Source organism: Cebus imitator, unplaced genomic scaffold (assembly GCF_001604975.1).
Source record: "Cebus imitator isolate Cc_AM_T3 unplaced genomic scaffold, Cebus_imitator-1.0 Scaffold149, whole genome shotgun sequence".
Lineage (NCBI taxonomy): Eukaryota > Metazoa > Chordata > Mammalia > Primates > Cebidae > Cebus > Cebus imitator.
The window spans coordinates 716,413-739,456 of NW_016107464.1; the positions used below are offsets into that span (position 1 = coordinate 716,413).

The following is a 23,044-nucleotide window of genomic DNA, read 5'->3' on the forward strand; positions in this document are numbered from 1 at the left end:
GTGATCCTCCTGCCTTGGCCTCCCACAGTGCTAGGACTGGCATGAGCCACTGCACTCAGCCTAATAAGTATCACTTTTAAAGAAGTTACTAACAAAGTCACTGGGCCCACTGGATTATTAGAAACTGATACAAGGCCAGGTCAGGTGCTGTGCCTCATGCCTATAATCCCAGTGCTTTGGGAGGCCAAGGCAGTTGGATTCCTTGAGTCCAGGAGTTTGAGACCAGCTTGGGTGACATGGTAAAACAGTCTCTACAAAAAAATACGAAAATTAGCTGGGTGTGGTGATGTTTGCCCTTAGTCCCAGCTACTCGAGAAATTGATGCTGGCGGGCACTGCTTGAGCCCAGGAGGTAGAGGTTGCAGTGAGCCAAGATTGAGCCAGTGAACTCAAGCCTGGTCAATAGAGTGAGATTCTGTCCCCAAAAAACAAATTAAAGAAACTGATACAAAACAAAATCAGCATTTTCAATCAATTTTTATTAAAACATTTCTGTACCCCATATTAGGTACAAGGTCACTAAGAACACAGGAAATTCAATATTATCAGTGAAAGATTAAAGGGTAGGGAACTTATTATTTCAAACTCTAGGGATTCTTCTAACTACAGACACTGATCTCAACAGAAGACAGATGGTACCAGACAACTGCTTAAAACAGCTGCAAAGGAATTAGAATATATGATACTTAATAGAATTCTTAAGGCAAGATGTGGATTTGGGGATATAAATCATGTAATTATATTCATTTTTTAAAAGTAGTTTTCAAGAAATTGTTTTTAACTGAAAAAAAAAATAGTTTCAAGTTGGTTTATGGTTAAGTAGCTAATGCTTTGTAATTACTACATTTCCCCTCAAGAGCCTCACAATGAGTTAAGTTTTTACATTTGGTGGAAAGTATGAGTGATCACCTAAAAATAAACATAACAAAATTTTAGAACTTAGTTATCTTAAACTAGTGCAAGTATTACTTTCTCTAAATATAGAGGTTTAATTTTGAAAGAATTCTCAGCAACAGGTGGGAACCAATGTTGGGTTTAAATTCGGTGCTTTATTTTTAAAATCTTGGTCTGAACAAACTGCAGGAAGTTGTCATTTGCAGACTTTTGCCACACTGCAGTCATAAAATACTTTCAACAAAATATATTTCATGTGTTCAGTCAGAAAACTGTTACAACCAGTTTTCATAATACCAAGATGATAGAGATTCTTTGTTGCCACCACGGGACCAGGAATTATTTCCAAAGGAGTGACACTGATAAAGCAAAAAAGGATTAAAACAATAATTTCATTCACTGGAATCAAAATTATTAACATGTAACTAATTGTGCTACCTGAATAATCTTCCAAGATTTTTTGTGATAGATGGCAATTGGCATCATCTCCCTTTTTACAAATAAAGAAACTGAGGCACAGATAATTTATTCAAAACGATATAAATTTGTTTTAGAAAGTGATCGGATAGCCATATATTGGCTATGTAATTCTATACCACTAGTTTTAACCAATCAACTCTCACATAAGCAAGTGGCTAACTTAAAAGACTGTAATAGACACAGTACTGCCCCTCATTGCTAGTGAAATCTCAATTAGTCTCTTTGGTCTGGATGTTGTGCAATATTAAGTGGGTTACTTCCAGAATCCCAATGTAACTTTAGTTCACTTTGTAGTAAAACAGGTAATCTCACGGCTGTGTCTTCAGCAAAAACAGCAGGAATCACTATAAAAACATCTCCACATTTGAGCATCTGAACTTGTCAACAACAGAACTCATTATACCTCCTGACAAAAACTACCCCTCTACCTGTCTTCTTTGGAAGGGGGGTGAAAATACCACTCATGCAGTCACTCAGAGCTAAACTAGGAAGCAATCCTAGACGCCTTCTTCTCCCTTAATCCCAAACCTAATCAACAGAACCAGCCAATTTAATCTCCCAAATATTTGCCAAATTTCCCCTCTCCTATCCTCATTCCTACCACCACTGCTCTGGCAATTCTGCCTCAGTATCTCTCACCAATTCATTACATGTCTCATACCTGTTCTCCCGGTCTCCCGTTTAGGCCCCCATCAAACCATCTTCCAGACTGGAGAGCCAGATCACTCTTTTGAAAGAAGTTATAACAATGCTGCTCCCTTATTTAAAACCCTTCCAAAAAAAAAAAGAAAGAAAAGAAAAAAAACCCTTCAATGGCATCTTATCACCTACACACAGTACAAAGTCCAAACTTCTTAGTATGCCCCCAAAAGCCTTCTATAATCTAGCCCCTTCTTCACTTTCCAGTTTAGTCCACTTTTTTGACCATTTTATTTCTCTGTGGATTCATTCATGTTGTGCTCTTCAACAGCCTCCTCCACTATCATCAAACTTCACTTTACCTGTCTATCTTCTACTGATTATAACAACAAATGAGGTCTTTTCTGGTCTACCCCAATGTGATCAGATGTCCCTTCCGTGTTTGTATACCTTTGGCATATCTCTAATATTATAGTTAATTATATTAATAATTACTACTACATAATTATTTGACTGTCTATTTCCCCTAATAGAATACAATCTCTTTGTAGTCAAGGAATGTGTCTTACCTAGGTGGAGTGGCTCACACCTGTAATCCCAGCACTTTGGGAGACTGAGGCAGAAAGATCACTTGAGCCCAGGAGTTCACGACCAGCCTGGACAACATATGGAGACCCTATCTCTATAAATAAGTAAATAAAAATTAATTGGGTGTGGTGGCACACACCTGTGGTCCCAGCTACTTGGGAAGCTGAGGTGGGAGGCTCACTTGAGCCCAGGAGGTTGAGTCTGCAGTGAGCCAAAATCACACTAGCACTCCAGCCTGGGTGACAGGGTGAGACTTCGTCTCAAAAACAACAAAGAAAAAAAAAACCCAGCATTGTGTCTTATTAGTCTTTTTACACGCAGGTTCTAAAACAGTGCTTGGGGCAGGGCACAGTGTCTCACACCTGTAATCCCAGAACTTTGGGAGGTTGAGGTGGGCAGATCACTTGAGGCCAAAAATTCAAGACCAGCGTGGTCAAAATAGCGAAACCCCATCTCCACAAAAAATACAAAAATTAGCCAGGAATGCTGGTGCACACTTTGTAATCCTAGCTACTCAGGAGGCTGAGACATGAGAATCGCTGGAACCTGGGAGGTGGAGGTTGCAATGAGCCGAGATTGCGCCACTGCACTCCATCCTGGGCAACAGAGAAAGATTCTCAAAAAAAATAAAAAAATAAATAAAACCATGATTGGAAATAATATTCAATAACTGTTTAATGAATAAATATTCCCATATTAAAACTCTATAAAAGCATTTGATATCACTGTGGTAATGGGTAGCAGAAACTATTTATCAGAGTAATTTGATTACTCAGGACAATTCTGGCAGAGTTGGTGATGCCCTGAGTCACTGCTCCTAGGCAACAAAAAGAAGCAAGTTTGTATTACTCAGATGAATCGATATGGACACAGATATGGTCACAGTCTCACAGGAACCTTTATCCAGTCTTCAAGAATATTTTTTGAGAGACTTTTATGAGATAGGCCCTATTTTATGCACTAGGAATATAACTGAACAAAACAGACAAGGTTAGCCAGGCGCAGTGGCTCATGACTGTCATTCCAACACTTTAGGAGGCTGAGAGAGGACTGCTTAAGCCCAGGAGTTTGAGATGGCCTGGGCAACATAGTGAGACCTCATTTTTACAAATAAACAAAATTAGCTGGGCAAGCAATCCTCCCACCTCAGCCCCTCAAGAAGCCTGTGGTCCCAGCTAATTGAGGGGCTGAGGTGGGAGGCCTGCTTGGGCCTGGGAGCCTGAGGCTGCAGTGAGCCATGATCACATCACTACAGTTCAGTCTAGACAACAGGGTGACACAGCAAGATCCTGTCGCAAAAAAAAAAAAAAATCCAAAAAACAGATAAGGCCACTGCCCTCATGCACTATTATTTTAGTGGCAGGAGATAATAATCAAATAAGCAGGGTTGTTTTAGATGATGATAATTGCTATAGAAGAATGAAGCAGAGTGCAGGGCATACTTTACATTGGATGATCAGAGAAGGCTTCATTCACAAGGGAACATTTGAGGTGAAACCTGAAATAACATGGAGTTACTTACGTAAAAGTCAGGAGGAAGAGAGTTCCACATGAGCACATTAGCTCAAAGGTGGAAATAAGCATGGCATAATCAAGCCATCAAATATGGACAGGTTGGATGGCATAGCAGGTAAGAACAACAGTATGAGAAGAAGACAGAAAGGTAGGGACCAGATTATGTAGGATATACTGGGCCACATAAAAGTGTCTGACTTTTTTTTTTTTTTTTTTTTGACGGAGTTTCACTCATGTTGCCCAGGCTGGAGTGCAATGGCGCGATCTCGGCTCACCGCAACCTCCGCCTCCTGGGTTCAGGCAATTCTCCTGCCTCAGCCTCCTGAGTAGCTGGGATTACAGGCACGCGCCACCATGCCCAGCTAATTTTTTGTATTTTTAGTAGAGACGGGGTTTCACCATGTTGACCAGGATGGTCTCGATCTCTTGACCTTGTGATCCACCCGCCTCGGCCTCCCAAAGTGCTGGGATTACAGGCTTGAGCCACCGCGCCCAGCCCTGAATTTTACTTTTAAGTGAAGTAGGAAGTCATTAGAGGATTTTAAGTGGGGAAAGTATATATGATATGATACATGTCTTTAAAGTTCACTCTGTCAGTTCTGTGAGGAATGGATCATAGGAGGCAGGCAAAAGTGGAACGAGGGAGATCATTTAGGAAGCTACTGCATTGAACCGACTAAAAAAAAAATGCTGCTGACTTGGAAAAAATGTTTCCTTTCATGAGAGTTAATTGGAATAATGTAAATTCACTGCTAACTTCAGTGTCTGATAAACACTCAACAATATACTATTATTAGTTTATACCGATAGAAAGCTCTTCTTATTCAACACGATGTGAACATCAAAACCCTTAAGACAGTAGCTTGGGAAGTATACAATGACCACGCACTCAAAGTTTAAGAAGTAGAACTGTATTGTTTATTTAACAAAATTTGTTGAGGATCTATACTGTTCAAATTATAAACTGGTTTGCTGAGCCAGCATGGGGGAACTGGATTAATAGATCAATCATCATAGAACACTAGATCTGGTAGGGATCTAGAAGAGTTCAGCCCCTCACTTTACAAACAACAAAACAGCAGCCCAGAGAAGGACATTGTGGTTTCTCCTAAACTAAAAAGTGAGAAAATCATACCCTAGGTTGCCCCAAGGACACACTCCGAATAGCTAAAGATTTTCATTAACAATATAAAACCAACTGGGCACAGTGGCTCATGCCTGTAATCCTAGCACTGTCGGAGGCTGAGGCGGGTGGATCACGAAGTCAGGAGTTCAAGACCAACCTGACCAAGACAGTGAAACCCTGTCTCTACTAAAAATACAAAAATTAGCCGGGTGTGGTGGCAGGCGCCTGTAATCCCAGCTACCCTGGGGGCTGAAGCAGGAGAATCATTTGAACCTGGGAGGCAGAGGCTGCAGTGAGCCGATATCGCCCACTGCACTCCAGCCTGGGCGACAGAATAAGACTCTGTCTCGAAAAACAAACAAAACACCATAAAACCAAAAGTTTTAAATAAAATGCTCTCTCAGTAGTACATTAATGTGCTATAATAAGAAAAATGTAATATGTATATAAAGCCCTTGATACAGTGCTTCGTACGGGGTAAACGCTCAATAAATGGCAACTACTACTTTCAGCTGCTTTAAAAAAGTCTTTATGGTCACTGGAAGGCTGACAGCGTGTGGTCCACCTGACATCAACTACTTGACTTAATAGTAGAGCCATAGGAATTTTAATCTAATTCGATTCTTTGATTTTCCAGATGGAAAAAGTGAGGTTTGAAGGGGCTAAATTCAGGAGTTCAAGGCTGTGGTGAGCTATGCTCATACTACTGCACTACAGCCTGGGTGACAGAGCAAGACCTTGTCTATAAAAAATAAATAATAACAATAATAAAGGAACTAAATGACTTGCACAGCCACCCACAGTGAATCAGAGACAGAGCCAAAGCCAAACCCTAAATCTCCAGTCGGGTTTCCACTACATGTCACAGATCTGCAGTTTAGCTATAAGGTAGTGTTTCAAACTTTTATAAAATGGTAGCAAGAACATAGCTGCTGTACTGAACTTTCTCACTCCTTTTATTAAAACTGCCAGTGAGCTATGAATTTGATATAAGAAAGAATCACACCAACAATCAGGCTCTGAATATATAATCCATGAGTTAACAACGAAAGTTTTGGGAACGCAATTCTATCATGAACACCTGATGAATAGATGCGCACCTGAGCAGCTGTTATATGCACTTAAATAGGCTACAAAGCCTCTCTACTTGTAGAATATAAATACAAAGAAGATGCTTTAAAACATTTTCCAAAGCACATTTAAAATGTTATAGCTGCTGGTCACTAAGAAGCTAAAGTGAGATAAACTCTCTTGGCATACAGCAACAGAATGGTTTGTTTTAAGCAAAGACTAAAAGGAGTCTAATAAAATTAATGGGAGACCAAGGCTAAAAGCCACAAATGCAGGAAAAGTTGTAGCAACCAATCCAAAAAAGTTTAGTCTTTCACAAAGAGTGGAAAGGCCAACTGTGGACGGTGGACTTTTAGGTCCTTTTGCATATAAAATTAGGATGCCCTTCCCCTACCCTTGAAATTAAAAAATCGTCTCCGAAGGGAAGAGACAACAAGCCAGGGCATGAAGAGGAATCCAGTCTGTTTCTTGTAAATTAAATTCAACTCAACAAATACTTCCTGAAAACCTACTATGTGCAAGACATTGTGAACGATGCTTGCCTTATCTCAAAGCCTTCAAAATTGTATGAGATAAAGCAAGAGAATGGGCTTCCCGGAAGTACACAACCCAAGGCCGAATAGAAGCGCCCTTACAGAGGTGCCGGTCAGGGTTATGAGTTCAAAAGCAAGAGGACTCTGGGACTCAAGAATTTCGAGTCTTCCAAATTGAGAGAAGTGGCGTTCAAGATGAATGCTGAAGAAAAGGCAGAGATATGGGGCTGAAAGGTAGGAAAGTAGGTGAACTTTCGTAAAAACGAAGAGAGGCCAACTCCCGGTTCCCTCACAACTGCGTTTCCTCCCGCGCTCAGCGGACTTCATGCACACCCACAGTCCGCAGGCCGGCGCCACGGCTCCTGACCAGGCCTGCCCCTCCTCTATTCTCTCCGCCCTTTCTCACCTCGGTCCAAACTCTTCGGTCGGTCGTCTGACAATGCCGTCGGTAGTGAGCGCTAAGGCCCGCAACCTAAGAGGTCTGTCAACCAGCGAGCCACCAGCGGCGGCTAGGCCGCATCTCCATGGCAACGCCGCCAAGCACCAGTTCGAACGCCCGCGCTAGGGCCTGCGCGTCGGCAGTCCCGAACCGCCCACCAATGGGCATCCAAAGAATCGGTTGGCGTTCGTGGACTTTTCCTCTAAAAGACCAATCAGAGGACCTAAGAAACAGTAGGCGTAACTCTCAATTTCCGACCTTCGGCCAATCGTTCCACTTGAGTGAAGATCTCGCTACGTTCTCTGTGTGAAACGGCACCTTTAAGGCAGGCCGAAGATCCTTCTCCCAAATTCTATTGGTGGGCCCAAGCGTAACCGAGCTCTTCTGATTGGCCAGTATACTTCCAGTTTCCGTTCAAGGCCCGCCTCCAGCCTCCCTCTGCTTCGGGTGAGTAGCCTTAGGGCCCACTTGAATTTAGTTCTCAGTGGAGGAAATGAGCCTCGGAACGATGAGAATCTTCCTCTGGCAAACCTCCTGTCGCTGCAGGGCCCGAGGTGGATGCGCCCTCCTCCAAGCCGGCAGTGAGGTGTGGGCAGGCCAGGTCCCGTCCGCTCGCAGGACCTCAGTTTTCCTGACTGCACCAGGAGAAGGGAGGTTCCCTAACCGTGTGAGCCTTGCTTGCTCCGGTCCGAGTGGGGATGGGGTGGGTTGTCCGAATCCCAGAGGCGAGAGAGGTCCAAATTTAGGGCCCAGAGGCCCGGGCGCCGAATCTTCCCCTCCCTGGTCCTCAATTTCACTTTGTTGTTACTCATTAAACCCCGCTTGCTTTCCAAAAGAGATTTTATGTTTTCTAATTCCTTCAATTATTGAATGGATAATACCGTGCCAGTTATAGCAGAAGTAAAGAAAGTCTCACGAGAGCCCCACCTCCTTAAAAAAAAAAGTGACGGCTTAAACTGAATGCAATCAAATTGTTAAATGTAAAATGCTATTATTATAAAGTCGAGGTTAAGATCATTGATGTTAGAAGTCAGGCCGACCTACATTTGAGTCACTACCCAGCCATCTCTGAGCCATAGCTCCCTGTCTACTCTTCTGAAAAATGGCAGTAATGCCTCAGCGGGTTGTTGTGAAGCCTTTTTTTTTTTTTTTTTGAGTCGGAGTTTCCCTCTGTCACCCAGGCTGGAGTGCAGTGGCGCGATCTCGGCTCACTGCCACCTCCGCCTCCCGAGTTCAAGTGATTCTCCTGCCTTAGCCTCCCAAGTAGCTGGGATTACAGGCACAGGCCACTACACCTGGTTAATTTTTGTATGTTTAGTAGAGATGGAGTTTCACCATGTTGGTCAGGCTGGTCTTGAACTCCTGACCTCGTGATTCACCAGCCTCAGCCTCCCAAAGTGCTAGGATTGCAGGCATGAGCCACCGCGCCCGGCCCTGTTGTGAAGATTAAGTGAAATAATGAAGGTAACAAACTTGACACACGCCTGGCAAGCAGTAACTTCTTAAAAAATGATAGCAATTTTCCTTATAATAAATAAGAACAGGCAAATATTGTCAGTGGGTTGGTGTACTTATTGTAATTGAGTACCCAAGTTTGCTCAAAATTAGTTAAGGGGAAAAAAAGTAATTCTTACTAATAAGGAAACATCCATTCTTCAGAAGATAAATTATTTTTCTAGTTTCTATATTAAAAGGAATTTATGCTGTGGGACCTTATAAGGAATTTATATGCTGTGGTGAACAGTGTTCCGCAGCTCTACAGACAAAATGAAAAGTCGTTTCTTTAAAACATAGAGAAGCATTCTGATGACCTTTCATGACACATGGGTAATAGTGACTCATATATTTAGTACCTCTGATAATGTCAGACCCTCTCTCTGTATATATCATTTACTTTATAAACTCCACAACAACCATGAAAAGTAGGTGTTAACTTCATTTTACAAATGAGGAAGTTAAGTATCTTGCTCTACATACATAACAACTATTAACTTCAGTATCTAGGCCTTTCTGACTGCATAGACAGCCATAGTTTTCTGTGTTTTTGACTAAAGGAGGATGAAAATGCTTGGGATACCAGACAGATGCAAGGGCAAGTTGGACAGCTTGACCTACCTAAATTGGATGGAATGTGGGCTGCAGAGGGACCTACGGTAGAAGCAAAATCTGTAGTGGAAAATTTTCACCATGGTCTTGGTAGAAAGGGGAGTAGAAAAAAATCGTTTGAATAACAATATATTTAAAAGAGAAAATTCTGGCGGGACGCGGTGGCTCATGCCTGTAATCCCCACACTTTGGGAGGCCGAGGTGGGTGGATCATGAGGTCAGGAGATTGAGACCATCCTGGCCAACATGGTGAAACCCCGTCTCTACTAAAAAAATACAAAAATTAGCCAGGCATGGTGGCAGGTGCCTGTAATCCCAACTACTTGGGAGGCTGAGGCAAGAGAATCGCTTGAACCAGGGAGTCGGAAGTTGCAATGGGCGGAGATCGCGCTATTGCGCCCCAGCTTGGTGACACAGCGACACTCCATCGCAAAAAAAAAAAAAAAGAAAATTTCCAGCTTGGGAAATGAAGAGATGGGATGAGATGATCACTGAACCTTAGACCCATCTGTTCATTTATGGGTAGACTACAGCACTTCAAATTCAACTCGTCCTAAACAAATGATTCACTTACACCCCCTCCTCCACCCAGGCACTCAAACCAAAGCCTTTCTCTTTCCCTTGGATTATGAAATATCTCCCTCTCCATTAGAAATAAAATATCAATATTGTCAGCTTTACTTTGAAATATCTCTCAAATTTATACCTTCCTTTCTTACAGCCTCTGCCTTGATCTAATTGGAATCGTTTGTTAACAGGTCTGTTGCAGTAGTCTTGTAACTGGTTAATCTCTGCCTCCAATCTGTCCTAATTCATTCCCCACCTTGCTTGCAGCTAGAATGTCTTTGTAAAATGTCAGTCTGACCAAATTATACCCTTGCCTAAAACCAGTCAGAGGCTTCATTGCCTACAGAATATAAACTAAGCTGTTTACCAATGAGATGTCATTTTGTGCTTGAGGGTGTTGCCCACACTCCTCCCTTTGCCTGCAGTGCCTCGCATCTGCCTCCATTCTGCCTGGTAAACTAGTGATCCATCAGAATCCTTATGGGGTGCCTCTTTAACTTAAAGAAGCTTCTTTGCTGCCTTTCCATCTTATGTTACACAAAATACACTGTAACCTGTCTGTTGGAATGTCTTCCACCTTCATGGTCTGTGAATCTCTAGGAAGTTGGTGCTTTGTAGTATTCAGCTTCATATCTGTCCTTCAATCCTTTACACTATTGCATGGGATACACACAACAGACATTAGATGGGTAAACAAAATCCCTTTGGGCTTTAATGTTAGAATTCCCCAAGTTAGCCTTCTAGAATTGTACAGCAGATGGCACTAATAGGCCGCTTAACAAATCCTCTTAAGAATTTTTGGCCCAACCTTGTCTGACTTTGGCCTTATCCTAGAAGCCAATATTTATGCCATCACAGGTAAAATCTCCTGTTTCCTCCCTCAGCCAATAGCAAAAATAGCAAAATGACTCAGCACCTTCGTCTCTGCAAGAAGAATGGAGTGGCAGATGTCCAGGGAAAGGTGCATTTGAGGGAATATTTTTTGTCCCAATTTATTCATGGTAGTTGGGGCTTTTCTTTTTTATTTATTTCTTTTTTCTTATCTTCTTTTGTTATTGTTCTTACAAGAAAGAGCTTTACTTGGTGGGTGCCTCATTTCTGTCTACTCTAAAAGGGAAGAAAGAAATTGGCAAATGGGGGAAAAGATGATTATGATGTGGGAGGTGAGGGAGTATCCACATAGAATTGCTTGTGGGCAGGCAAACCGTTGGCCTTCCTCCTCATCTGGAGGAGGGCCTGGGCAAATTTTCTGGACACTAGCGCCCTAAGTTAGGTGGAACATGTGGTTTTTCCTAGAAAAGAGGAGAGGAGGCATAGAAACCCTTATCAGATGGGTGCTATTTCAGATACCAGTATTTACATCTATGGCCCTTTCCCCCAGCTAAAACTGTTTTGGTGGAAATGATTCCAGCTAGACATCTTAGCCTCCAAATGTATATAGATTAAAGACTGGGAATTTGGGGCCAGGCATGGTAGCTCACACCTGTAATCCCAGCACTTTGGGAGTCCAAAGTGGGAAGATTGCTTAAGGCCAGGAATTCAAGACTAGCTTGGTCAACATAGCAAGACCCCAGCTCTACAAAAAAAAAAAAAAATGTTTTGAAAATTTAGCTAGATGTGATGACTCCTGCTTGTAGTCCTAGCTACCCAGGAGGCTAAGACAGGAAAATTCCTTGAGCCCAGAAGGGATGCAGTGAGCACCTGAGGCTGCAGTGAGCTATGATCACGCCATTACCCTCCAGCCTGGATGACAGAGACCCTGTCTCAAAAAAAAAGGACTGGGAATTTTGAAACTGGAAATGATTTCATAAATTGTTTGTGTGTCCTCTCTCAGGGCCATTTGTGTCCTAAGCCCTCCTCTTTCAGGGTAAACAGAGCTGTGAAAGGGAAAAAAATTGTAGACTTTGGAGTTAGACTTAATTGGATTGAGATCCGACCATTTATGCCCTTTATGTATGCCCTTGCCCAAGTATTTTAACCTTTTAAAATAATCTTTGTTTCCTTGTAAAGTGAATATAATAATGCTTCTCTCGAACGGTTGTTTTGAGCTTTAGAAACAATAGTTGTCAAAAGTCTTGCACAGTATCGCTGGCACAGTATAGATGCTTAATTGATAAGTGGCATGAAATGCTGTTTCTGCTAAAGGGATATTAAACTATGGGGAACAGGTCAGAGGGAAAATTTGGAGAGCTCTTGTATGTAAAGTTATATTTCTGAGGGCTTTTCATAGTACTCTGATTAATTTGATGAAAACATTGAAACAAACAGCATAGTCATGTATTTGTAAATTCTTTTTTTGGTACCTACGTCCTGAACCTCCTAGGCTCTGAGGGAGCTGTATGTATGGAGAAAGCCAAGAATATTTTTCCTTAGCTTCTGGAACCTTCTGATGACATTGAGGGTTTTTTTTGTTCAGGTTTTTTCTAACCACCTCAGGCACTCTGCCACTTTTTTGAAGTGTGAATTGCCTGCTGTCAGCCTGGAGTTCTCACCTCTGCAATCCTGGCTGCAGGCATATTTGCATATTGGATGCTGTGTTCTTTAACCCCCTGAGGTTTGAATCCACTTGGAGTCTGTGTGTGAAAGCTGGCTACTTTCAAACCCCTGGACAGTTTCAGCTCAGTGGTCTCTAGAAAAACAGAAAACCCCCAACAATAGCTCCATTCACTTTTATGTAAATGGTACTCTTCAGGAAAACACTGGGCTATTTTCCAAGGCCCCAGAACATACTCAAACATTTGTTTGAGTGGGAGGTGGGGAGAGAGTTCTTTTGAGTCAATGAACATCTGTTCAGAATTGCTGTGCTGGGTCCCAAGAACACAGAGCTTATAATCTGGCTCTTCCCTGCCAGAGGTACCAGCAGAGATTTACTATACTAGGTGTATGTGCTTCTGCTGGCTTGTATTGTGTCAGTTTAGCTAAGCTGGAGTCCCAGGATCCTTCCTATATGGTTCCAGGTGAGGGCTGTCCACAAGAAAATTTCATGAGAGATTTGGGAAGTTTAACTGAAGTAGCAGCCAGTACACTGCGAAGGACAGAGCAGGGTTGGTACACTGCGAAGGACAGAGCAGGGTACCAAGCATGGTGGCAGTGCCTGTACTTTCTCTCTGATCTGCTGGCTTACCTTGTTGGTGAAGGTCATCAAACAGCCTCCAGCACCCCCAACTCCTATTGAATCTCCTCCTTCAGCTCCTCTGCGTCCTGGGCCATGTGTGCAGTCAGCTCTGTAGCAAAGGGCTCCAGCTTCTCCAGATCACCTGAGTTGCTGAGCTTGGGGCCAGTGAAAGGAAGTTGTAGGTTTCAGGTTATCTTCATGAGTTCCAGTTGTCCTTGTATATCCCAGTTTGTTCTCAGAGGTTCCAGTTTGTCTTTATTCTCTTCTCATCCCTACTACTGGTCTCATGGACTCCAGGCCCAGCACCAGATGCAGAGGCGACACAGTTGCGTGGATTTCTCTACCATCTTCCATAGATACACACTGTCTAATCCTAACAATAAATCTTTAGTTTTCTGTCGCTCATAGCATTTGCTTCCCTGATTGAACTTTATGGTAGAAGTTTGTTCAAGCCACGTTGAGGACGCAGAACACGGAGTGATTAGAAACCAGGAAGTTTCATAGAGGAGGTGACATCTGAGCTGCTTCTGATGAGTAGGAGGTTGTGTGTATAGAGTGGGTAGGAAGAGTTCTAGAGAATAGCTGGCTCAAGCCAAATAATTGAAAGAGCGGTGAGGAGTTCTGAATTTCTAGAACTGTTCTTTCCATGGGTCCAGAATATAGATGGAGAGTGAGCATCTGATCCTAGCTCTTCTGGCGCCATTGAGATGAACTGTTAGCTGATATGGTTCTTAGATGTGGTCATCCCTAATACAATGGCAACCACTGAAATACGTTCTTGCTAGGGTACACCTTTGCCACTACCCTAAGATTCCTTCCCCACCCCACCACTGCCTAGGAAAATATTGGCCCACTCTCCCCTTCCCAGTGGTTCCACATGGCCAACCCAGGTTTGTCTTGGCCCCCCATGCAGGCATCTTTGCTTGTCCATGCTGCATTGGTGGTGGCAGTGGTATGGAGTTCCTGTCTTAGGCAGGGCACTGTACTCTCTAGTCTTGGATCCCTAAGCTTATTTAGGGATTCTAACATTCATTCTATGGGACCTGAGGCAGGAACAGGTACCCTACATCTATAACTTTCTAATACTTTTTGAGCATCTTTATAGGGAGGGCATGGGATCAGTTACCTGTTTCTGCTTCAGCCATGGACCAATAATATGAAATCTTTGTTCACCAGTTCTACAGTGATGGGGTGCTTCCTATTGGCTTCTGGAATGGGGTAAGTTCTTGGCATAAATAGGGAATCCAGGAAGTAAGAACATGGTGTTTAATAAAAGCCTACTACCACTTTACATATGAATTTGTAAATTCAAACAGGGACTTCATTATACATACTATTCAGAACCATCTTTTTTCATGTGTCTAAATATTTTTCCTTACAAGTAGCACGTTAGGCTTGACCAGATATTTTTTTCTTTTCTTTTTATTATTATTATTTTTTAGACAGAGTCTTGGTCTGTCACCAGGCTATAGTGCAGTGGGGTGATCTTGGCTTGCTGCAACCTTCATCTCCCAGCTTCAAGCAATTCTTCTGCCTCAGCCTCTTGAGTAGCTGGGACTGCAGGTACTTGCCATCACACCCAGTTAATTTTTGTATTTTTAGTAGAGACAGGTTTTCACCATGTTGGCCAGGATGGTCTCAATCTCTTGACTTCGTGATCTGCCCACCTTGGTCTCCCAAAGTGCTGGGATTACAGGTGTGAGCCACCGTGCCTGGCTTCTTTTTCTTTTTCTTTTTCTTTTATTTTTGAGACAGAGTCTCGCTGTGTTGCCCAGGCTAGGGTGCAGTAGTGCAAACATGGCCCACTGCAGCCTCAGCCTTCCAGGCTCAAGCAATCTTCCCACCTTGGCCGCCTGAGTAGCTGTAACTATAGGTGTGTGCCACCACATCTGGCATTTTTTTCTATTTTTTGTAGAGACGAGGTCTCACTATGCAAGCAGTCCTCCTGCCTCAGCCTCCCAGAATGCTGGGATTAAAGGAATGAGCCACTGCGCCAAGCCTCGACCTCATTTTTTAATGGCTTCATGTTATTTCATCATCTAGATATACTGTACTTTTTGCCCATTCTCAGATTGATGAACATTTGTTTCTGGCTTTTTTCCTTTTTGATATTGCAAACAAAGTTGTAGTGAACGTCGTTATGTGTATATTTCTTATCTGAGAGTGGCTAGAAATGGAATGCTGGCTCTTAGGGAATGTGCATTTTATGTTTTGATAATTATTATCAAATTGCCTTCCTAAGGGGATATGCTAATTTACTTTTCTGCCAACAGTATTTGAGAGCACAGCCCACTTCAGAAATCCCCTTTGAGATTATCTCCAATCCTTAAAAACTTTTGTTACAGGTTTAGAAAAGCTTGGAAGGGTCTTGGTGTTGGGTGTTTGGTTTTTGATGAGAAACTACTGTTCTCTAGAGTAACATTACCATCTGTTGGCAGTCCTGAGAATTGCCCTGGAGTAGGTTTCTGTTTGGGCCTGACTTTTATGCCTTTGACAGCTGCATACTCATCTTGATTGAGCACCAGCAAAGGGGCTGTGGAGGATAGTAGCTCCTGCTCCAGCAGCCCTCTCTGCATCAGCTCTGCTAGCCCCGGGCACCAGCAATGCCAGGCAGTGGTGGGATGTGCCTGTATTGCCAGCTGCTTAGGAGGCTGACTGGGAGGACCACTTCTGTCCAGGAGTTTGAGGCCAGTGTGGGCATCATAGTGAGACCCTGTCTCGTAAAAAAAAAATGGATAAAATAAAAGACTAAAAAAAAAATCTCAGGCTGGGCATGATGGCTCATGCCTATAATCCTAACACATTGGGAAGCTGAGGTAGGTGGATCACTTCAGCCCAGAAGTTCAAGACCAGCTTGGGCAATGCCGTGAGACCCTCTTTCTACAAAAAAAAATAAAAAAAATTAGCCAGATGTGGTGATGGTGGTGCATGCCTACAGTCCCAGCTACTTGGGAGGTTGAGGTGGGAGGTTTGCATGAGCCTGGGAGGTCGAGGCTGCAGTGAGCTATGATCACACCACTGCACTCCAGCTTGGTCAACAGCACGAGACCCTGTTTCAAAAAAGAAAACAAAAAACTCAACAAATTTTTTTTTTGTATACGAAGTTACCCTTCATAGGTGACCCCTCTGCATCATCAGAAACCACATTGCTGGCGGGCTGTGTGCTACAGAGGCTCAGTATATAGGCTGGGGAAATGGTATTACAGGTTTGATAATAAAACTTGTACTGCCTCTCTCTCCCATTCCCAGCATCTCTTTTGTTTCCATGCATTTGCCTCTGAGGATCTCCAGTGTCATAACAAATGCATGCCAGCCCTGTTTGACAGGGAGCCCTGGAGGCATTGGCATAGAGGCCACATTGACTGAGGGTAGTTGCCGGGGTCCTGCAGTTACACACAAAGGTCAGTCTCTGATTCCTGGATGCCGTCCATTGGTCCTGGGCATGCTGCCTTTTTCTGTGGGCTATGAGATCACAGTTAACTAGTCTGTGCTACTGTCCAGCACCAGATTGCTACCCCACCCCCCGGTATGGAGCTTCCTATTTTGTGTAACTTTCCAATATTCTGTATCTTCTTTGTTAAGTCCTTAGGATAAGACCATGGCCCTGAGAGCATGTGGCTTGATCATCTTCCGAAGATGCCTCATTCCCAAGGTGGACAACAATGCCATTGAATTTCTCCTGCTGCAGGCATCAGATGGCATTCATCACTGGACTCCTCCCAAAGGTAGAGGTCAGCGGGACCAGCTTTTGGGAAACTACCAAGCACTGCTCAGAAATCTACCCTGCCAGGCCTCCCCAAGGCTTGATTCCCAGTGACTGTGCAGCAAAAGGGAGTAGGGAAGGTAGGAGCCCTTGACCCTTTCTACATACAATGTCTCCAGACCAGGCCAGAGTAGAGCTGGAAATAGAATTCTGTGACTGAATTCCAGGGTAGAAGCAGCACTTGGTGTTTTTAATGAGTATTATTCGCCAGCTCTTCAACCTCCATGGTGAGTGGCTAGGTAAGAGAAAAGCCAGCGAGCAGGGAATTGGGGACCTTGGGGTTGACTGAGCTGTATGCCCACCTCTCTTAGCTTTCAGTTTTTCATCTGTCAAACAAGGGCTTGACTAGAAAAAACTTAGTTTTCGGCCAGGCACAGTGGTACACTCCTATAATCCCAGCACTTTTGGAGGTCAGGGTGAACAGACCACTTGAGCCCAGGAGCTTGAGACCAGCCTGGGCAACATGGCGAAACCCTGTCTCAACAAAAATTACAAAAATTAGCCAGGCGTGATGGTACATACCTGTAGTCCCAGCTACTCAGGAGGCTAAGTTAGAGGATAACTTGAGCTTGGGAAGTCAAGGCTGTAGTGAGCCGAGATCGAGCCACAGCACTCCAGCCTGGGCGATACAGCCTATCTCAAAAAAAGAAAGAAAATCCTAAGTTTTCTTCCAGGCTATCTCTGATTTTATTTGATAATTTCCTTTGACTCCTAGTTCATTAGGTTTTTCTTTTTTTGAGATGACTCCTCACTCTGTTGTCCTGGCTAGAGTGCAGTGGCATAATCTCAGCTCACTGCAACCTCCACTTCCCTCGTTCAAACAATCTTCCTGCCTCAGCCACCCAAGTAGCTGGGAGTACAGGCACTCACCGCCATGCCTGGCTAATTTTTGTATTTTTAATAGAGACAGTGTTTCACCATGTTGGCCAGGCTGGTGTCGAACTCCTAACCTCAGGTGATCTGCCTGTCTGGGCCTCCCAAAGTGCTAGGATTACAGACATGAGCCACCATACCTGGTGAGGTTTTTCTTTTGAACTAAACACAGAGAGTATGACTTCTAGAGTATTTCTGAACATAGTTGTATTTTGAGTTGGAGCACAGAGAAGCTGGGTTCCCTGATCATAGATTCATCTGCGATTGTGGCAGGAGTGGAAGAGTGAGGGGATGGGTGGGGCCTTCTTAGACCAGGAGGCTGTGAAGATTATGGAGACCTTGGGATTGCAGCTTGAATGGCTACCTGTGCCTCAGTCCATCACTCAGCTCTCAGTGTAGAGCTGGCCAAGTCTCCAGAGGGAAGAACGGTGAAGACTGAGACCTTAGACCAGACCAAGGTCTGTTTGAAAGCTGGCCAGTTTTCATCCACCAGCCCTCCTGAACCCACCTCTAAGAGTAAGAAAGCTGCAGTCATTTGGTCCTGAAAGAGAAGCCAGGTTATGTGGGGGGGGGGGGAATGGGAAAAAGGAGCTCTTCTTGGCTGAGGCCATTGGGACGGTCCGAGTCGGGAGGGACAGACTGTGGCTCGGGTGCCTACTGGAGTGGGGAATACCCTCAGACAGAAGGAAGCAGGGACTTTATTTTTTAAATTATTTTATGTTATTATTTTATAGAGACAGTCTCGGTATATTGCCCAGGCTGTTCTTGTACTCCTGGGCTCAAGTGATCCACCCACCTCAGTCTCCCAAAGTGTTGGGATTACAGGCATGAGCCACTGTGGCTGGCTGGAAGCAGGGACTTTAAAAGGGTGTGGAGTAAGAAGGGATGGACAAAGATCCAGGATTGAAAAAAAATAAGGAAATGGGAACAGGAAATAAATTTTGCATATTTGAGTTGTACTGGGGAGAAACAAGGTGAAAAAAGAGACAGAAGCTTCACAAATACTATGAATAGGAATATTCACACTTGTCTCTGGATCACCTGAGTCACACTGCCCTGTTGCTCTCACTACCTGATGTCAGTGGACCTCTCTTAATCCTTTCCTGCTTCGGCAGAAGCTACCCTGTTAATTAACACTGATAGGCAGAATACTGAATAGATGCCCCGGGAGGGGTGTGCTCAGAGACTTCCACACACTTCTGAGGGGAGGTAGGACATCCTAAATCAATGTCACCCGTCACTACCAGTATCCCTCCCACCTTCCTCCCCCAATGCATTACCTGTCTTTGTGTACATCACTAAAGGAGGTGCTGTGCAGAGAAAATTCCCCAGACGCCATAAGCTAGAATGGTTTTTAAGTGCTAAGTTCCTGGGGATTTTTTTGTGCAGCAACTGACTCAAGGTATTGTAGACCCCTGGGAAGGAGGAGGGTCCCCATCTCCAAACCAAGGAGGGAACAGCTGAGAGTTCCTGCTCCCCATGAGTCTATGAGCTAGGAGGCCTCCCTAGAAACTTACTGGAGCCAAGTGTAGGACAGAGTCTGCCAGACCCTTCTTGGCCCCTCTGGGGAAGCTGAGGATTTGAGGGCGGGACCAAGAGGTAAAGCTGAGAGCTGCTCCAGTCTGCAGCACCTCAAGTTCTCCTACAGCAGTTTCTTGGCAGCTGTCTTCTTGGGTTTGGGTGTTGCTAACACATTTTCTAAGAAGTGGCTCTTCGGTGGCTCAAGCCTGTAATTCCAGCACTTTGGGAGGCCGAGGCGGGTGGATCACGAGGTCAAGAGATCGAGACCATCCTGGTCAACATGGTGAAACCCCGTCTCTACTAAAAATACAAAACATTAGCTGGGCATAGTGGTGCATGCCTGTAATCCCAGCTACTCAGGAGGCTGAGGCAGGAGAATTGCCTGAACCCAGGAGGCGGAGGTTGCGGTGAGCCGAGATCGCGCCATTGCACTCCAGCCTGGGTAACAAGAGCGAAACTCCGTCTCAAAAAAAAAAAAAAAAAAAAAAAAAAAAAGAAGTGGCTCTCAGCTGGCCCTTAGTCTGAGTTCTCATTAAGACTTTCCCTGTGAAACTGAAATCTGGCCTTGCCCGGTAAGAAAGATGAAAACAATTTGGAAACAGCCTCGATAGCTTCATGGAAACAGCTGCTTGTTCAGCCGTGCAGGGTTTTGAGCCTTTCTCTTGGCCCTGGACTATCAGGGTTCACCTGTAGACAAATGTTAAGTCCTCACTGGATTGTAGGCAAAGTACTTCCTCTTCAGCTAATCCATTTCTTAAGAAAGGATGTCCCCCGTCCTCGGAAAAATCACTTTAAAGTCTCCAATAGAAAAATGATTCCTTAGAACATGGGATGAAGGAAATTCCAAAGAATAACAAAGCAGAGGTCTGAAGAAGGTCATTTCACATCATTAAAGAGCGGTATTCTAAACCTGACTTGCTGTACACATGGTCTGTTTCACTCTCTGCAGAGAAGATGGAGTGGGAAGGTGGGATTGCTCAAACTCCAAGAACTAGACACTACCTGCCTGCACCCCCTCCCAGGCATGTTAGGATATTGCCAATTTCCAGGCTTCCTTTAGCCTAGGAACACCTAGAAAAGTCACTGAATGGCTGGGCTTGGTGGCTCATACCTGTAATCCCAATACTGGGAGGCTGAGGCAGGAGGATGACTTGAGGCCTGGAGTTTGAGACCAGCCTGGGAAATATAATGTGAGACCATCTTTACCAAAAAAAGAAAAAAAAAAAAGCCACACACAAAAAAATTAGCTGGGCATGATGGCACATGGCTGTTGTTGTAGCTACTCAGGAGGCTGCGGTGGGAGGATCACTTGAGCCCATGAATTCAAGGCTGTGGTGAGCTGATTGCACTACTGCATTCTGGCCTGGGGCAACAGAGTGAGTCTCTGTCTCAAAACAAAACAGAAAAAAAAAAAATCTAGACTGGAGAATCCAGCTTTGGGAACTTTGGAAGATTTCCTCCTCCTTTTCTTCCTTTTTTCTCCTAACTAGGCCATGTGGAACCAGGAGAGGATGACTTGGAAACAGCCCTGAGGGAGACTCGAGAGGAAGCGGGCATAGAAGCAGGCCAACTGACCATCATTGAGGGGTTCAAAAGGGAGCTCAATTATGTGGCCAGGAACAAGCCTAAAACAGTAATTTACTGGCTGGCGGAGGTAAAGGACTACAACGTGGAGATCCGCCTCTCCCATGAGCACCAAGCCTACCGCTGGCTGGGGCTGGATGAGGCCTGCCAGTTGGCTCAGTTCAAGGAGATGAAGGCAGCACTCCAAGAAGGACACCAGTTTCTTTGCTCCACAGAGGCCTGACCTGACTGGAACAGAGTCATTTGCTTCAGTAGGATCCTTTTGGGCTTGTTAAGATGAAGCCACCCTCAGGTCCAGGGAAGGTTGTGCTGGTATTTGGCTCATCACAGTCAAGAGCAGATAGGTTTATGAAATCGGCTCAACTCTCAGATGAGAGCAAGCAAAAATCTCTGCTGGGCAGAAAGGAAGGCAAACGAGGAGTAAAAATTAAAAAGGCCAGGCCCAGTAAAGTGTACCTTTTACTTTATAAATAAACCTCAACCAGCTCAAGGTTGTCCTTCTAACCTGTTGTGTTTATTTCTTGGACTCTTGGCATTTGTGGGGAGAAGAAAGCTAAAGTGAATCAGAGCTCTGACGTTAACCAGAGGGAACTCTTGTGTCCATACGATATCCCCACAGAACTTAAGAGCTAGGGTGTCCAAATGGGAAAGATCCAGCACTGCCAGGATGGCTCTCTTGCCTCTGGAATGCCAAGCACACTCACCCCACTCCCACCAGTGGCCCTGAGACTTTGCAACCCATAGTCAGGATTTCCAAGTGAGTGGGATTGGAGTGCAGGAATTGGGTCTGTTCTACTCACCGTTATATCTTTCACGAGCACCAGGCACGTATGTTGTAAGTGCTCAGCAAATATTACCTTAAATAGGGCTGCGCATGGTGGCTCACACCTGTAATCCCAGCACTTTGAGAGGCTGAGGTGGGGGATCACTTGAGGTCAGGAGGTTGAGACCAGCCTGGGCGACATGATGAAACCCCGTCTCTACTAAAAGTAGAAAAAATTAGCTGGGTGTGGTGGCACACACCTGTAATCCCATCTACTCAGGAGACTGAAGCAAGAGAATCACTTGAACCTGGAAAGTGGAGGTTGCAGTAAGCCACGATCATGCCACTGCATTCCAGCCTGGGTGACGGAGTGAGTCAAAAAATAGAAATATTACCTTAGGCCGGGCATCGTGGCTCATGCCTGTAATCCCAGCACTTTTAGGAGGCCGAGGTGGGCAGATCATGAGGTCAGGATATTGAGATCATCCTGACCAACATGGTGAAACCCTGTCTCTATTAAAAATAACAAAAATTGGCAGGAGAATTGCCTGAACCCAGGAGATGGAGGTTGCGGTGAGCCGAGATCGCGCCATTGCACTCCAGCCTGGGTAACAAGCAAAACTCCGTCTCAAAAAAAATAAATAAATAAAATAACAAAAATTAGCTGGGCATGGGGGCATGTGCCTGTAATCACAGCTACTCAGGAGGCTGAGGCAAGAGAATCGCTTGAACCAAGGAGTAGGAGGTTGCAGTGAGACAAGACTGCGCCACTGCACTCCAGACTGGCCACAGAATAAGACTCCATCTCCAAAAAAATTATTACCTTAAATAATTAGAAACTGGCTAGGCATGGTGGCTCACACCTGTAATCCCAGCACTTTGAGAGGCCAAGGTGGGTGGATCACTGGAGGTTAGGAGTTTAAGACCATCTGATCAACATGGTGAAATCCCATCTCTACTAAAAACACAAAAATTTGCTGGGCATGGTGGTGCACACCTGTAATTTCAGCTTCTCGGGAGGCTGAGGCAGGAGAATTGCTTGAACCTAGGAGGTGAAGGTTGCAGTGAACTGAGATTATGCCACTGCACTCCAGTCTGGGCAACAGAGTGAGATTCCATTTCAAAAAAATAAATTAAATAAATAAATAGAGACAGAAGGAATTTTGGACTCCCCATCACAACAGAGGGAGGACGGACAGGCAACCCTGGACCCCCAGGTCAGTGACACATGCGCTCTGTGCTCTTAGCCCAGGCCTGCCTCCCAGAGTGATAAGCTTTGTCAACATGACAAGGTCACTGGGAATGAAGCAAGCCCAGAGCCAAAGGAATCTGCTGGGTCACCCAGCAGTCACGTGACTACACCTGTGCATTATTCACCTGCAGTTGCTTTCCCCACCCTCAGCAAAACCTCATTAATGTTTCTCTCTTCCTATCTACTCTTTGTCCACAACTCCACTGTAAGACCCAG

General features: G+C 44.4%; 2 protein-coding genes across 5 annotated transcripts in view; one reads left to right on the forward strand and one right to left on the reverse strand.

The window, feature by feature from the left end:
* KIF24 (kinesin family member 24) overlaps window positions 1-7,454 on the reverse strand; it is a 70,791-nt gene extending 63,337 nt beyond the window's left edge. Inside the window, exon 1 of one of the 2 annotated variants that reach the window (XM_017542957.2) lies at window positions 7,252-7,454. The gene's annotated coding sequence lies outside the window, so the exon portion shown is untranslated. Of the gene's footprint in view, window positions 1-2,034; window positions 2,141-7,251 lie in introns of those variants that run through there. The other variant, XM_017542956.2, reaches the window with a different exon arrangement.
* Window positions 7,455-7,595: 141 nt separating this feature from the next.
* NUDT2 (nudix hydrolase 2) lies at window positions 7,596-21,317 on the forward strand. 3 transcript variants are annotated; one of them, XM_017542967.2, is made up of 3 exons: window positions 7,596-7,731; window positions 16,655-16,797; window positions 20,720-21,317. In XM_017542967.2, exons 2-3 carry the CDS (start codon window positions 16,671-16,673, stop codon window positions 21,034-21,036), a joined length of 444 nt encoding a protein of 147 aa, XP_017398456.1. In that variant the 5' UTR covers window positions 7,596-7,731; window positions 16,655-16,670; the 3' UTR covers window positions 21,037-21,317. The 3 variants fall into 3 exon arrangements, with proteins under 3 accessions (XP_017398456.1, XP_017398457.1, XP_017398455.1); XM_017542968.2 differs by lacking the exon at window positions 7,596-7,731 and adding an exon at window positions 7,896-7,987; XM_017542966.2 differs by lacking the exons at window positions 7,596-7,731; window positions 16,655-16,797 and adding an exon at window positions 17,979-18,224.
* The last annotated feature ends 1,727 nt before the right edge of the window (window positions 21,318-23,044 follow it).